General features: G+C 44.9%; 1 protein-coding gene across 2 annotated transcripts in view; it reads right to left on the reverse strand.

Annotated features, from left to right (window-relative positions):
- LOC146206656 (26S proteasome non-ATPase regulatory subunit 4-like) overlaps positions 1–15,696 on the reverse strand; it is a 52,312-nt gene extending 36,616 nt beyond the window's left edge. Inside the window, exons 1-2 of one of the 2 annotated variants that reach the window (XM_084591423.1) lie at positions 15,485–15,693; positions 14,919–15,059 (exon numbers count right to left, since the gene is read on the reverse strand). In XM_084591423.1, the coding sequence (XP_084447549.1) occupies positions 14,919–15,059; positions 15,485–15,510 (167 nt within the window). In that variant the 5' untranslated portion in view covers positions 15,511–15,693. Of the gene's footprint in view, positions 1–14,918; positions 15,060–15,484 lie in introns of both variants that reach the window. The other variant, XM_084591424.1, reaches the window with a different exon arrangement.
- Positions 15,697–16,332: the final 636 nt, after the last annotated feature.

The raw sequence follows: 16,332 nt of genomic DNA on the forward strand, positions 1-16,332 counted from the left end.
AGGATTGGAATGATCTGTATGCAGACCGCCACTCAGCCTTCCATACAAGCTTACTGTTCACAGTTTGCAAATTCTACTGTTTCTAAAGTGGCTGCGGTGCTCTTCAAAGCAATGCACAGGCGAATGAATGCCTATGCTGCTTTCAAAATGTCCTCTGCGTTTGACTTGAATATAGCTGCACCAGAGGCACGCCTTGAGCAGTTGGAAGCTTCATGGTTGCGCCGGTCATGATTGCCAGCACGCGATGGGACCTTTGCGTTACTCTGAAAATTATCGAGTGACTCTAGCTGCATGCAGCCTCCATCAAAGTCTGTATTGAGGTAGTTCAAGACTGCTGGACATAGCATTGAGTTTGTAAAAATTTTGCGAAAGAGCCTTTCGTCCGCTCTCTGAAGGCCCTTACATCTAGGGTTCCGGAAAGCAGCGGCAGTTGTCCTTATAATATGTGGTAATTTCTTTGAACGCGATCAGATATTGGGTGGACTCAGAGTATACTTCCCGAGCAAGTTTGAGCGCCCGGCAAGAGAGCGTGCGGGTCGCCTGATGGGCTAATTCTTATTGCCCAAGAGTCCCTGGAAGGAGATGAGATTCCAGCTAGAGTTATTCCAGCAGGAAATTTTCCAGCTGGAGCTTGACTGGAGGTGTCAATTTTCCAGCTGGAAACCGGAACATTCTAGCTGGACATGATTTCCGGTTCCATAATCCAGCAGGAAAAAAGTATTTTCTTGGAGTTCGTAATGATATGTTTCACTTGTGGGAGGGAGAGGGTGAGCGCAATCGCGATTTCCTTCGTGTACGTTGTGTTGTGGGCTTGGAACCTGAGTCCTGCCACTGTATTGGTGTTCTGGACCACTGCCGCGGTGAACTGGGACCGGCAATGTCCCTGTAGTATACATGTTGTCGCCCATAATGCCGCTCCAGTGCTTCCACACACGCCTGGCAATGGTCATTATGGTCAGAGTGTGACATATTACAGGGAATGGGTCTGACCGAGAGGGCGCATCTCCATGGGTTTTGGCGCTCGTACCAGTTCCTCAAAGGTGGTGGTGCATTGGATGTGTAGCTGGTCAAGAATGCGGCGACCGGATGGTGTTTGTGATAGGCACGTATATTGGCTGAAAAGATAGGCCTCTCAGAGTTCCCGATAAGTGTTGGTCATCCCAAGGTCTAACAAATGCTGGTTGGATGTGGCAGTGGTAAGGTCCAGAGCCCATTTGACAACTTTGCGGTGTATGACCTCAAGTTGGTCCTCATCATGTTTGCGCATGTGAAGGTAGGGGGTTGAGAAGAGAATTCTACTCGTAAAGAAGGCATGTGCCAGCCATAAGGCATCTTTACTTCGTAACCCCCCATGCTTATTAGAGACCCAGAGGACCATACGGCCCACCTGGTCGCCACACATGCGAAGTTTCGCGAGTGTGGTGTCCGATCTGCGTTGTTGGTGAATAAAGAGGCCGAGGATGCGGATCTCCTTGGCTTTTCTAATTGAACCCGAAGGGAATATGAGGTGAATTGAAGTGTTGTCCCAAGAGGAGGGATGAATGTAGACAAATCCTGATTTGGTGGGAGCATATTGTAGACCACAGTACGCAGTGTAAGCATCCACCACCTCCGCTGCCTGTTGTAGGCATGTTTCCATGTGCCCAAGATTTCCTTCCGTTGCCCAGATAGAGATATCATCCACATATATGGCATATTGGATGCCATGCATGGAGCTTTATTTTGCGGGAAGGTTTGTTATTACAAGGTTGAAGAGGAGGGGGAGACAACACTACACCCTGTGGTGTACCCTGGGATATGGTGGTATAGGGCCCATGTTCTTGTCCTGAATTTGAATACAGGCCTGTCGACACATAAGAAATTGCCAGGTGTATCGGTATATATTCTGACCACAGTCGGTATCTTGAAGGTGACTGAGTATCACTTTATGTTTGACATTATCAAAGGCTCCTTTCAAATCTAAGGCCAGGACTACCTTGTCATTGTGAGGGAATTCTTTGCGCTTTAATATGTCATGATGAAGTTGTAGAAGGATATCTTGTGTGGATTTCTGCGGTCGAAAACCGAAAATAGCACCCGCAAAAGTGTGACGTGTTTCGAAGTAAGTGCCTGTCTCCTTTTCTAGTCTCAATCAATTTGCCGACATAAGATGTGAAGGAGATAGGGCGCAGGTTTTCCACATCATCTGGCTTGCCTGCCTTAGGAGTAAATGTCACTAAGGCTGTCTTCCGGTCCTGGGGAAGAGGAATCTCTCCCATTTAGATTTGGTTAGTGTATTCAAGGAGGGTATGGTAGGCCCCATCCGGAAGATTCGCCAGAAGTTTGACGGTAACCTTGTCCTGGCCCGTTACAGTTCAGTTCAGGCGTTCAGTCGTGTCCGACTCTTCGTGACCCTATGGACCATGTCACGCCACGCTTTCCGGTCTCTCACTATCTTCCTAACATCACATAACTTCATCTGCAGTGCCTCGAGGATGCCATCTAACCATCGCATTAGCTGCCTACCCCTTCTCAGGCGACCCTCAACCTTTCCCAACATCAAATCTTTCTCCAGCGACTCCTCTCTTCTCATCAGATGACCAAAGTAGCTGAGCTTTAACTTTAGAATTTGACCCTCCAATGAGCAGTCAGGGTTTATGGTCGACAATATCGACTGATCTGATCTTCTGGCAGTCCAAGGAACTCTTAAGAGTCTTCGCCAGCACCACAATTCAAACGCGTCAATTCTTCGGCGGTCAGCCTTTTTCACAGTCCAACTCTCGCATCCATACATCACAACTGGAAAGACCATAGCACGGGTTATACGGATCTTGGTTGGCAGACCAATGTCTCTGCTCTTTACTAGGCGGTCAAGGCTAACCATTGCTCTCTTTCCCAGAAGCAGGCGTCTCCTAACCTCATGGCTGCAGTCTCCTTCCGAGGTAATCTTGGAGCCCAAGAACAGAAAATCTGTCACAGCTTCCACTTCTTGTCCATTGATGCTCCAGGACTCGATAGGGCAAGACGCCATGATCTTCGTCTTTTTAATGTTCAGTTTAAGCCCGAACTTCTCACTCTCTTCTTGTACGCGCATCAGAAGTCTCTTGAGTTCCACTTCACTTTCTGCCATTAAAGTGGTATCATCCGCATATCTAAGGTTGTTGATACGTTTTCCAGCAATCTTCACTCCAGCTGAAGACTCGTCCAGACCGGCCTTCCTCATGATGCACTCTGCATATAGGTTAAATAGGCAGGGCGACAGTATGCAGCCTTGCCTCACCCCTTTCTCAATCGGAAACCAATCAGTAAGACCATGCCCAGTTCTGACTGTGGCCCCTTGCCCTTCATAAAGGTTCCTGAGGAGACAGATGAGGTGAATTGGAACTCCCATCTCTTGGAGAGCTTGCCACAATCTGCTGTGATCTACGCAGTCAAACGCTTTTGCATAATCAATAAAGCAGAAGTAAATGGGTTTCTGGAACTCTCTTGCTTTTTCCATGATCCAGCGAAGGTTGGCAATTTGGTCTCTAGTTCCTCTGCCCTTGCGAAACCCAGCTTGCACGTCCGGAAGCTCCCGATCCACATACTGCTGCAGCCTACCTTGCAGGATTTTTAACATCACCTTGCTAGCATGCGAAATAAGCGCGATCGTGCGGTAGTTGGAACAATCTTTGGCACTGCCTTTCTTTGGAATGGGGATGTAAACTGACCTCCTCCAATCCTGTGGCCCCTGCAGGGTTGTCCAAATTTTTTGACATAATGTATGCAGTGTGTTAACAGCGTCGTGGTTGAGGTTTTGAATACGGTGCTTCATTTTGACTTGGGCCTCCTTCAAATCATGGAACTGGAAGGGGGCGCCCAGCTCCAGATTTTTTGAGACTGCAATGAGCATTGTGAAAGACAAGGATCTACTGTGATACAGAGATATCTGTCACACAGTGTTCGGGCCAACTGTGTTGCAGTACCAGGAAAGTTATGAATGGCACGATGGAGATGCTGCATCATTTCTGCACGTGTTTGAAAGGCGTCTATAAGTGCACGAAACAGGCGCCAGGTATTACGACCAGACATCTGGCGCACAGCAGTGTTACATCGATCTACCCAGTTAGTGTCGGCTAACTGAGCGGCATAGTCTGCAGCCTTTTGGGTGAGTTCAAGAATGCGGTGTCTGAGTTTCTTGTTGTGTTTTTTTCATCATTTGGCAAGACTGCGGCGCACCTCCCAGAGATGGAGAAGATGGTTGTCTACTTCAAAGGTGGAGTTGGTGAGTTGGATGCATTGTTCGTTAGTGCAGAGAGCTGTCATTAGAGAGGTCACCCACTCATGATATCCCGAGCAAACAATGTCAATAAAGGGAAGTGTCACGCAGAACTTAGTCCAATCGGGAATATGTGCTTGTAGTTGGGGGCATTTAAGGGTCGTGTGTGTACAGTGGTATTGATAATACAGTGGTCACTACCCAGGGTGTCTTCCGTATTAAGCCTGTCGACGTGCTGAATATTACAGGTAAGAGTCAAATCAGGGCATGTATACCTGATTACTGAGCTGCCCATGCGAGTGGGGTTGGCCGGATCGGTACGGAGGGTAAGACGTCGGCTCGAAATTAGTTCCGCCAATTTTCTATGTCGGGATTTCTCCAGTAAGGTAGCCGCTTGCCGACACGGAACATTTAAACCTCCTACAATGAGTAGGGGGTTGCGTCCAGCCACGCACATTACTTCTGCAAAGAGCTTGAAAAAAGTTACACCTTATGTTTTGGGGGACAGTATATATTAAGTACATGAATCGGGGAGACTTTGCTCCACGACCGTGACCATGACATATAGGAGTATTCGGGGATCGATGGAGGTGACCTCTTGTGCTGTGTAGTCTTTGTGTACTAGGATGCAGGTTTGTGAAGGCACTGCGTATGTGGCTTTGCCGTGCTCGCCATGCACATTTCTCACCTATTGCCTCTTAAATAACAGAAAAAGCGGTATACAATGACGTGTTCATTCAAGGCTTTGGATTTTACATGAAATCAAACTCAGTTGTATTTGTAGCCACATTACATTCATGGTAAAGAGGTGCTGCCACAAAATGTCATCATCATCATCATCATCATCAGCCTGATTATACCCACTGCAGGGCGAAGGCCTCTCCCATATTTCTCCACTTAACCCGGTTCTGTGCTAGCTGCATCCACTTGACCCCTGCGAACTTCTTAATCTCATCCGCCCACCTAACTTTCTGCCGCCCCCTGCTACGCTTTCCTTCCCTTGGAATCCAGTTTGTTACCCTCAGCGACCATCGGTTATCCTCTTTTCGCCCTACATGTCCTGCCCATGTCCATTTCTTCTTCTTAATTTCCACTAGAATGTCAGTAACTTGAGTTATTTCTCTGACCCACTCTGCACGCTTTCTATCTCTTAATGTTACCCCTACCATTTTTCGTTCCATAGCCCTCTGGGTTGTCCTCAACTTAAGTAGAACTCTCTTGGTTAGCCTCCACGTTTCAGCCCCATAGGTGAGTACAGGCAAGATGCAACTGTTGTATACTTTCCACAAAATGTACTCGTAAACAAAAAAAATCGCAAAGGAAAATTGCCCGAGAGATGATAAGCGAGGGATGGAAGGTATTTTAGAGTTTTTTTTTTTTTCTTCATAAAGCAACAAGATGTGTTTAGCAAGTAGCCATTTAATTACCAAGGCCATGTCATCACCAACTGATATAGTAAAAACTGTGATATGGTAAAGATTTTTGCCGGTCCGAGTGACCATAAAGGGGTTCTACAGTAATCAGCACTCTTAAGTTGGCCCTTTGCTGGTTCACAATGAGCAGCATCCATTATATACAATCTTCGCTGAATGGCACAGCAGCTATTCTCTTTAAAAGTGTTTAGTTGTTGCTGTTTTCTGAAGAATAAACAGTAAAAATTGTCACAGGCACTGCATAAACATTTTAAAGCATTCAAGAATATGCGAATAATTTCTTCAGTGCGACCAAACAGCTTCAAATGACTATGCTTATCCTTCATCATTACAGTTCAGTTCCAAAATTACTCTTCCATACATTTTATTTTGTTTTCATTGGGGTATTTGAGCATGTCTTGTTTACAGCCTTTACACCGTCCTCTATTCAGACTGCAGAGTCAATATGGGTGCTTGGAAGTTATATCATCAGAGTCATGTGGTATTCCATTTAATTATAATCATCTAGTAGAGCAAAGGAATAAACTGAAACATCATCCTTGATACGAAGTCTCAATTTATTTTATTTTTTTTTTTTTTGAAGGAGTCAATTTTCTTAATGATAAAAATAATAGAAAAGCCCATCTGACCAGGCACACCAGCCTCAAGGCTGATGAATTTGTCCATGTCAACTAAACGATTATAGGAATACAGTTGACTCTCAGTAGTTCGACAAAAAATGTTTTAGAAACATGTCGAGCCTAAATTTTTAGACAAGTATATTCTACTCAGTGCTGATATGGGACCAAAAAATCAGTTCAATTAATTTGAAGTTCAAATGAAAGCAAGTTTGAAATAATAAAGTTATTCGCAGAAAATTTTTGCTGCACTGTGTCGCAAAAATTCAAACCTGGGTCTGAATTCTCGTGGCACATCAAAGCAGTAATTTTAAAGGAGGATATATACATGCACCTAACTATGGCAAAACCATAACAGAAAACGTCCCTGCAATAATATCATGTGCTGAGTATGATATGTCCACCGGTTGCTCCTTGTGAAAAACAAATGCATTTAACTTAAAACAACATTTACACACTTAGTGGTATATAATTTTTTTCAAACACAAACTGCACAATCAGCTTTGTTTTGATTTAATGCAATGGTGCCTCAGCCATATAGATCTCAAAAGATTACAAGAACTTGCTCTGGCCACAGGTGGGTAGAATATAGCTCCACATCTGGGAACAAATCTTAAGGGAGGTACATTTCATGAAAAGGGGGAATAATCACTTGTTTTCCGAAAATGTTTTAACTGCCTCGAGAGAGCTATATTGGGCAACTTCCCAGAAAGCTAGGGATGCACACTTAAGTGCTAATGTTGGAGGAAACAGTGCAAGATAGAAGAGGACATACACAGTGACGTAATTCCAATCTGTCACCGGTAGGATCCCACAACTTCTTTCTCCTCCCTGGTCATCTGTCAGCAAGTTAAACGGTGACTTTGAAAAGTTTTTCTGAATGCAACTTAAAAAGTAACTCACATCCTTGGCATTAAACAGTTTCAGTGCAGTTAACTGCATTCTCTCATCGTTGCCGCACCTTCACATCTAACGTCACCCTCTGCTGTGTTTACCACTGGTTTTACGTCTGTTTCCACACCGTCATCTTTGGCATTGAAAAAATGTAGTACTAATCCACTGTGCCACACAAGCAATGGGAATGAGCACTTTTAATTGCGCTCTTATTCCTTTCATAAATTTTCTGCTATCTGTGGCTAAGTGACGCAGCTCAGAGGACCCTACCGTTGAGAGAACAGACCAACTATGCACACAGCATAGTATGACCATTGCTATTTTCGTCCTTCACACTGTTTCATCCAACAAGAGCAACCGACTAGCCCACACCTCATGCAATGCTTGTTAACAAAGCCATCTGACCAAACAGGCAGGTCCAGGGTAAGAATATGGAAGTAAATTGGTACCGTGCTACTGAAGGAGCAGAGCATGTGTGCACTGCACACGATAGTTGCCACATCACATATGATAATTGTTTCAGAAGCATCAGACGATTCTTGCTACATTATTTCTGTGATAATACAACCCCGTAACACATTGCGTGACAGCTTCTTTGCGCTACACACGTGATCAACAAAATGGAAAACTCGTTTCCAGTGAACAAAAATTATGTCCCAGGTACATACTGCAGTTATATATCGATTAAAATATATCAGGTATACCTGTGGGAAATACACAAACAATCTCAAGGCTTTCCATATACGTGCAATTGCAATGCTTGTTGCTTTAACTGCAGTAAATCACCCTTAAGTTATTTTATTGCTAACTATTCCCAAAAGGATATATATATTGCCAGATTTTTGGAACAGCAAGCATGTATCTTTCAGTGACAGCAGAAAAATTCACCGCTGCAGTTGACAGCTAGTGTGCCCATACTGACTCCGGACTAGGAGATATCAGCGTCTCATGGAACACCTAAGCAGACTGCACCAATAAAACTGACACAGATATATTAAAGCACATCTCAGATAAGTGCACATATGCAGCTATAAAACTATAAGTCAACATTGGGATATTATAATGTGTTTCTGCAAAAGTGAACCAAAATTTCTAAAAATAGGCTCTTTTTAGATATGAAGATAACTTCTGCGGCACAATTGCACCAGTGTTGACGTACATCAGAAAACAGGTGAATAATTTTCATTAGTAAGCTGATTAACTAATTTCTGATAATAAACTTTATAATTATTATAGTTAGGCATTCAGTTGCAATTAGAGATTTGTAGCCGGCTAGTAGTACTAATAGCTATATCAATTTTTCTAACTTCCTTCGGTGCTGTGGCTCAAGAAACTTTGGCTATCACACACTAAGCACTGCGCCCATGTGCTGTCACTAGATGGCACAAGTGTGACGTGGCCTCTTTTCACCTGCATGGGCTGCAGCAGCGGTGGTGGTGAAAACATTTACTCGTTCTGGAACCTTCGGATTACAGCGTATACTGATGGGTTGGCTCAATATTGCGTAGGGTGGTCAGGAGTGTCGCTCTCAGCGACTCTTAGAGCCCATCAGCTGCTTTTGTGCAGCCGGGCCTCTGGACACCGTGATCTCCCATTGCTCCATGACAATGGAGGACACGGTGAAAGTCAGCTCTGGGTACCCCACAAAGGGTGTATACAGGAGAAAAAAGGCAGGGGTAAATACGGGCAAGGTGAGCTGGGGACAGAAAGGTATGAGACTGGAGCTGACGCCAGGTCATATCTGGGGGGGGATACTGGAACCGGTGCTCCCTAGAAATTATGTTATAGGTAACCAAGCGTTCGCGTGCATTGTCTGGGTCTATAGCTGACCCTGCTCATTTGACATGCACTCGAGCTTTGCTGTAATGGTGATGGTGTCCCACCCTTTATTGCGGGTCGCCAGTTAACTCCTAAAGCGGTATTCACACGGGGGAGCCTTTCGGGGTGAGGGCACGGAGGCTACGCCGGCCGGCGGAAGCCTCTCCCTTGCTACCGCATTCACACGGGCGATGAAGTACGAGAGGGGTGTCACTGTTGGCAGATGACAGAGGCTAGGTGCGGGCCAAGGAGAGTGGTGTCTGCGCTGCCTGCCTCGCTCCTAGGTCGTAGTCGGGTTGAATGTGCATTGTTGAAATTTTGAACTCTGGTAGTATGGATGAGGCAGAGAAGGCACGAGGAAGCCGGAGACAGGTTTACGATGCATTAGCGAGGACATTTTATATAAAATATTACATCAGTTCAATGTCAAAATAAGAGCATAGAGACAAAATAGGCATCAGAGCCACAACAGGAACAGATGAGAACACATACCCTAACTCTTTTTTCCGTTACTATAGTAGGTCCCTGAATAGTGAATAGTGCAGTTACATGAAAAATGAAATGAAATCAAAGTATTCTATTTACTTTGCACAATACTACAATGCAGAACAAAAATTAAAAGGTTGCCAGCCACAGCTTAAAAAACTCCCCGTACCCATTCTTCACAAGGCGACCGGGCTTGAGCATTCGCGAAGGTAGTATGAGATTTCTAGTTTGTACACAAAAATGCAATGTATTAGAGCAAAATAATTACATACCGCATATGTCAGTAGCAGTTTACGAATCATAGGCACTGAACTTGGCAGGAAAAAAAATGTTACATGAAACTTGCTGCAAAAAAAAAAGTTGAGTGTGAAACAAAAGATGCGAAAATGTCATGAGAAACGTTACGTTGAAAGTTGAGGCATTGCAGCTAATTATTTTTCATGTTTTTCTATGGTCATGCCATGTTTCGTAAAAATGTTCAGTTGCTTCGGGTAATTGCAGCACAATGATTGCGTATGATTAGTGGTGCAGCAGAGTGGAAAGGACCAAAAGTTGTGGTCTTGCACTGGGTAAGCAGATGTGTACCAAATTAAATGGAGCATTTTAAGTATACAGTCAATGTTACCAAAAGAGCAGTTTTATACACGCGTAAAAGTATCACAGTGAAAGTCGCTAACCTGAAGATGGTAAGTTATAAAGTATGCATCAGTGTGCACATGCGACAGCATGTTAGCAATAATTTGCGCAATGAGTTTTTATGCCACAGATATTCTGGCTACATATTATGTTTGGTTATCGCACTGCAGACACGAAGGCTGTATGTGATAAATGGTTGAAGGAAAACACTGTAGATTAGAATTTTCATTGTTGTGGAAGACTGCTTGCGGCGGCATTGGATGCCAGCCGTTTCATTTTTCATTTATTTATTTATTAAATGTACACCTCAAATGCCCCAGTACGGGGTATTACACGAGGGCAATACATGGCAACACAGAAAATAAAAAATTAATTACAAAAATTAAATAAAAAGATCTTCGATGGCTTTTTTAAAATTCGCGGTGCTGGTGTGGAGTGCGGAATCGGCAGGCAGGCCATTCCAGTCGACTGCAGTCTGGACAAAGAAGGAATGCAGATGTGCAGAGGTACGTGCGCGACGCAGATAAATGGCTTTTGCGTGACTGGTTCGAACAGAGGTGCAATGAGCTGGTTCTAGATCAGCAAGTGACAAGTGATAGAATTTGTGAAAGAGGCTAAGTCTGTTGATTTTGCGTCGTGTCTCGAGGTTAGGCAGGTTAGCTTCAGATTTCATAGTAGTCACACTGGAACGATAAGAGTAATCAGAAAAGATGAATCTAACTGCGCGATTGTGGACAGATTCGAGGGTTTTAGTCGAATAAGAAATATGAGGGCCCCATACTGCGCATGCATACTCAAGCTTTGGACGAACTAGTGTTACGTAGGCCAGAGACTAGACAGAAGGAGCTAATGGTGAAGTATGTTGTAAGTAAGACAGGACACGATTAGCTTCGTTAGCAATTGTTGTAATATGGGCGGACCAAGAGAGATCATGAGATAAGTGAACACCTAAGTACTTACATGCTGATGTGGAAGCAAGAATGGAGCTGCAGAAAACATAGTCAGGCGTTATGTATGAGTGTCGCCAATGGAAAGAAATTAACAAAGTTTTACTAACACTTAATGACATCAGCCACGTTGTGCACCAAGATTCAATTCGTGAAAGGTCAGTTTGGAGGGCACATACATCATTGTTATTGTTAATAGGGCGATATATAACACAATCGTCCGTGAATAGGCGAATGGTAGATGAAATATTTGTTGTGATGGGGGGGGGGGGGGGGGGGGGGGTCATTAATGTATATTAAGAAGAGTAGTGAACTGAGGACTGTGCCCTGAGGCACACCTGAGGGTATGCGAGACCTGGAAGAAGCGGTATTATTAGCATACACAAATTGCTGTCGATTAGTTAAAAAGTCACAAATCCAGACATAAACGTGCGGATGGAGATTGAAAGGGATGAAAGTTTAAAAAGTTTTAAGTTTTAATTTACTATGAACACTCAATAATAATTATTTGCCCCACAAACAGAGAGGGTGGTGTACGACCGTCCACTTCGCTCTGATGTCCCACAGAAACGTACTCGAGTTTGCTTTATTGTAGTCCAAATCGCGACCGACATACCTACCGACATAGTGGGTACCTTTCAGCTAGTGAAAATGGAAAAGAATGTTTCTTGGTACGTCACAATAAGCTCTGTCACAGCAAAGTAGCACCTCACCCCACCACAGCCAGCTACAACAATGCGCTTCCCGCAGAGCGCAACCTACGAAGTTGCCAGGAGAGCGAAGAAAAGACCGCGAACACCCCTCCTCTCTAGGAAGATTTTCTGCCAGCCGACAAAAAGCCCCTCACCCCCGAGGGGCCCCCAGGAAAGCGGTTCAGGTGCCCAAAGGTGGCTCGTTTTCACAACATCACGGTTCAGTGGGGTGGGTTTCTCCCCCATGTGCCCAGGCGCGAGATTGCAGCCGCCTTCCATTCTGGCAATGGTGGCACAAACTGCACAGTATTCAGGAGGTTTGGGTTGTTGACTATGGACTGCTTGAGAACTCCAAGAGGAAGTGTGCAGAGAACTGCATCTGCCTTGATTAAGCTGTGTGGCCAAAAAAGAGCGAAAAAAAAAAAATGTCACAGCAATTGTGGCAGGGGCACACTGAAGTGTAGCTCACTGCTGCTCACAACCACCAGAACTCCAAATGTCTCTTCATAGCCTCGACCACATTCACTGAGGCTGCTTCTCCACTGCCAAACCTAAAACCAAGTGCAACATGCACTGACATCGTACTGTCAGATGGGAAGATAGCCGGATGGGCTGCAGGGTCGCCAGCATGAGCAGGTACCAATAGGAGTTTAACTGGGGGTTGAATAAAATTGAGAATTTTGAAAGCATGCTTGTGAGGCCTGCCTCGTGAAAAATTGCAGATTGCAGTTTTTGAATCACTAAAGATTCGTGTGGATGGCCAATGTCTTCAACCAGTTGACAGTGCTCGAGCAAGTAGCGGCACGCACAGCAGAGCAGGAGGAATCGAGAAGGTGACATGACATTGTGCCATGGTGCTCAACAAAATGACGAGCGGTCCCTCGGGCTCACTCACAATATTTTGGTCAACTTGCGGGCTGACTCAAACTCATATTCACACGCAGCCAGGCTCAACGAACTTGAGAACTCAAACTCGTTTATACTCCAAGCACAATGAAGTGTAGCTCACTGCTGCTCACAACCACCAGAACTCCAAATGTCTCTTCATAGCCTCGACCAGATTCACTGAGGCTGCTTCTCCACTGCCAAACCTAAAACCAAGTGCAACATGCACTGACATCGTACTGTCAGATAGGAAGATAGCCGGATGGGCTGCAGGGTCGCCAGCATGAGCAGGTACCAATAGGAGTTTAACTGGGGGTTGAATAAAATTGAGAATTTTGAAAGCATGCTTGTGAGGCCTGCCTCGTGAAAAATTGCAGATTGCAGTTTTTGAATCACTAAAGATTCGTGTGGATGGCCAATGTCTTCAACCAGTTGACAGTGCTCGAGCAAGTAGCGGCACGCACAGCAGAGCAGGAGGAATCGAGAAGGTGACATGACATTGTGCCATGGTGCTCAACAAAATGACGAGCGGTCCCTCGGGCTCACTCACAATATTTTGGTCAACTTGCGGGCTGACTCAAACTCATATTCACACGCAGCCAGGCTCAACGAACTTGAGAACTCAAACTCGTTTATACTCCAAGCACACTCCAACGCATGACTCATCTGGAGTCAATCGCTCACTGCGACTCATGACTTACTTCGACTCGCGAATCACCTTACTCATTCATTTTTACTTATAACTCACTTCAATTCATAACTCATTTGTGCTCACTCATTCCTTTAGACTCATTACTCACCTGGGCTCACTCAGTCTCATTTCGGCTCACGACTCATTTGGACTCACTCATCTGAGACTCACTCATTTTGACTTTGATCACTCACTCACTGAGCTGAGTGATTTCTTTAGCCCAGCTGGCCCTGACCGAGGGAATAATTTTTAGACAGAAGTATTTTTTTGTGTGTGTTTTTGTTTGGTTAAGAGCTTTTTTATGTGAATGATGCGCCACGTGTGATAATTACTTTGTTATCAAGCACAATAAAGGTTTAACCAGGAGACATTGACAAGCTTTTTTTTTATGCCCCATCTGCCCGGCCTTAATGGCCTGGGCATGCCTCCTAGGAGGGTTAACATAGAACATCAAGATATGGCATAAAAATCATCAGAAGTACAGCACAGCAACACACATGGAACAGCTTTGGAAGGTTGCTGTTTAATTGAAACAGGATGGGTACCCGAAAGGGCGTAGTGGAACTTTGTCCAAGCTATCGTGCCTGAAAGCACCATTTGTCGTGGCAATAAATCCTTTGCCCCCGTCCACTGTCAGTAAGTTAGGAAAAAAAGCACACATTGATATCATGAAAACACAGATCATGATATAAGCCTTAGCCCAGAATACGACTCCGATCATGATCTGAGCCTGAGTCTGGACATCACGGCTCAGATCCTGATCTGAATTCCGAGTCCGAACTCTCTCATGACTCAGATCCTGATCTGAATTCTGAGTCTGAACTCTCTCATGACTCAGCTCATGATCTGAACTTGAGTTCGAACTCACTCACAGCTCACATCACGATCTGAACGTGAGCCCAGACTCACTCATGACTCAGATCATGATCTGAACGCGACTCCGTACTCACGACTCAGCGCGCGAGTCCGGACTCATGGCTCAGATTATAATCTGAATGTGAAACCATACTCACTCATGAATTAGATCATGATCTGAAAATGAGCATGAGTGAGCTTGCGTGAATCGGCTCATGAGTGATTCTGCCGACCTATGTCATAGAGCGACAGTGCTAGGGACGATGCTTAGAGTGTGTTTCTGAAATGCACGGGTCTTTCGGTGCGAGATAGCCACAATACTTATTTGCTGAGCCACGGTACCGAAGGTGTAAATTGCGTTTTTTAAATTCTGAAAACTGATGCGAATATTAATAATGGCCAGTTACGGATCCCTATACTGCAACTACAGACACCTAACTGTAAAAATTAAAAAGCCACGGTACCGAGGGTACAAATCGCGTTTTTTTTTAATTCTGAGAACTGATGCGAATATTAATAATGGCCAGTTACGGATCTCTATACTGCAACTACAGACACCTAACTGTAAAAATTAAAAAGTAGAGTATAACAATCAATATCGACAGCTTACTATAATTAATAATTTCCACTTGTATGTCTACCAGCCCTGGTGCCGCGGAAGTCTAAAAAAGATTAGTTATTAAAAAATATTATCTAGCCTAGAGCAGCCAGCATATATGACGCTTACCTTGCGAGAGTCAGCAGTGCAATGTTATTTCCTGGGTTGGAACGCGCCTTGGAGTCAAATATCAATTTCGCAGCTTCATGCTGCGCATCCAAACGCGTTGGTTCAAAGTCACCATTCCGCATGTAATCGCTACTGTCAACGCTGAAAATAGATTTAATGAAACAGCTATGGCACCAAATACAACAACGCTACTCGAAGATGTGACATATATCTGCAAGTGTGACACTGCCATGCAAAATGCTCGACCCGGTAGTACACGTTAAACAACTCCAGGTGGTCGAAATTTTCAGAGCCCTCCACTATATACGGCGTCTAATCACTTTGCGACGTCTAAACCAAACCAAACAAATTACTTTTGACTACTCTAGGATTTTTAATCCGCTGAAATTGCATACACACAGGCGTTCCTTCCTTTGGGGTCGAGCTGCAACCGCAATGTCTAAGAATCAAACCCCTATACTTTTTCTTTGTTCAGTAGCCGAACGCTATACCACGTTTAGGCCGCGCGAAAAAAAATTCCCCTGAGCCAAAAACCTGAAGTGCGATTGACTTTTCCAGCTACTCACCAGACAACAGTACTTTCAAGGACCATTTTGAGCGATGCAGTCTATCACTATGACCGAACAGGTAGGCTTGTCGTCCACACGTACAGAGCTCCGCAATTTGAGAGTTTGAAATCGGAACCACGTACGAATGCAGACGCCACGCGTTCCGCGCATGCACTACTGCGCATAAGCACGGCATAGGACAAACGCTGACGGGTGTGATTGGCGGATGCTGAAAGGCGTTTTAAATATATAAATAACCCAAGTGACTTACAGATCGAGCCCTAAGACTCACATTTTATAACTTCTCTTCCTCGACTATTGCGTCACGGCGAAGTTTTGGCGATTTTGTCTTTAGAGCCATTTTTTTTTAAACTACACCAACTACACCAGTGCAGCAAAAATCCATTATTTTCTACACTGGTGTAGCTTGTGTAGGTTAAACAAATGACCCTTTTGTCACGTGAACTTTGACTTTTTCCCGTAGTGCATGCTGGGATTGCACCCCTGCGAACATAGAGTTCTTTACACTAACTCTATGCACCGTTGCCCCATCACGCACCCAGAAAATCAGGTGCGTGATGGGGCAACGAAAAACTGCCCGGCAAGGGGCGCTTCCAGTGATCGAGGACAGCGGGTGCGCACCAGTGCGGTTGATCAAGGATAGATGGTGCACACCAGGGCGACATGGTGCGCGCGATCGAGGATGCTATTAGCTGGTGCGTGCGGGCGATCAGCCCGTGACGTCAGCGGAGATGCGGTGGCGCTGGCGACAGCAGTGACTTTCGTGGTGTAGGCAAAAGCGCGGGTCGTCTGCATTGGATGCGCGGCGCTTGCTGTGTTTTCGGGCATAATTCCCAATATTTCTA

Source organism: Amblyomma maculatum, chromosome 1, assembly GCF_055883805.1.
Source record: "Amblyomma maculatum isolate TAMU_Amacu chromosome 1, ASM5588380v1, whole genome shotgun sequence".
In the NCBI taxonomy this organism is placed as follows: Eukaryota; Metazoa; Arthropoda; class Arachnida; order Ixodida; family Ixodidae; genus Amblyomma; species Amblyomma maculatum.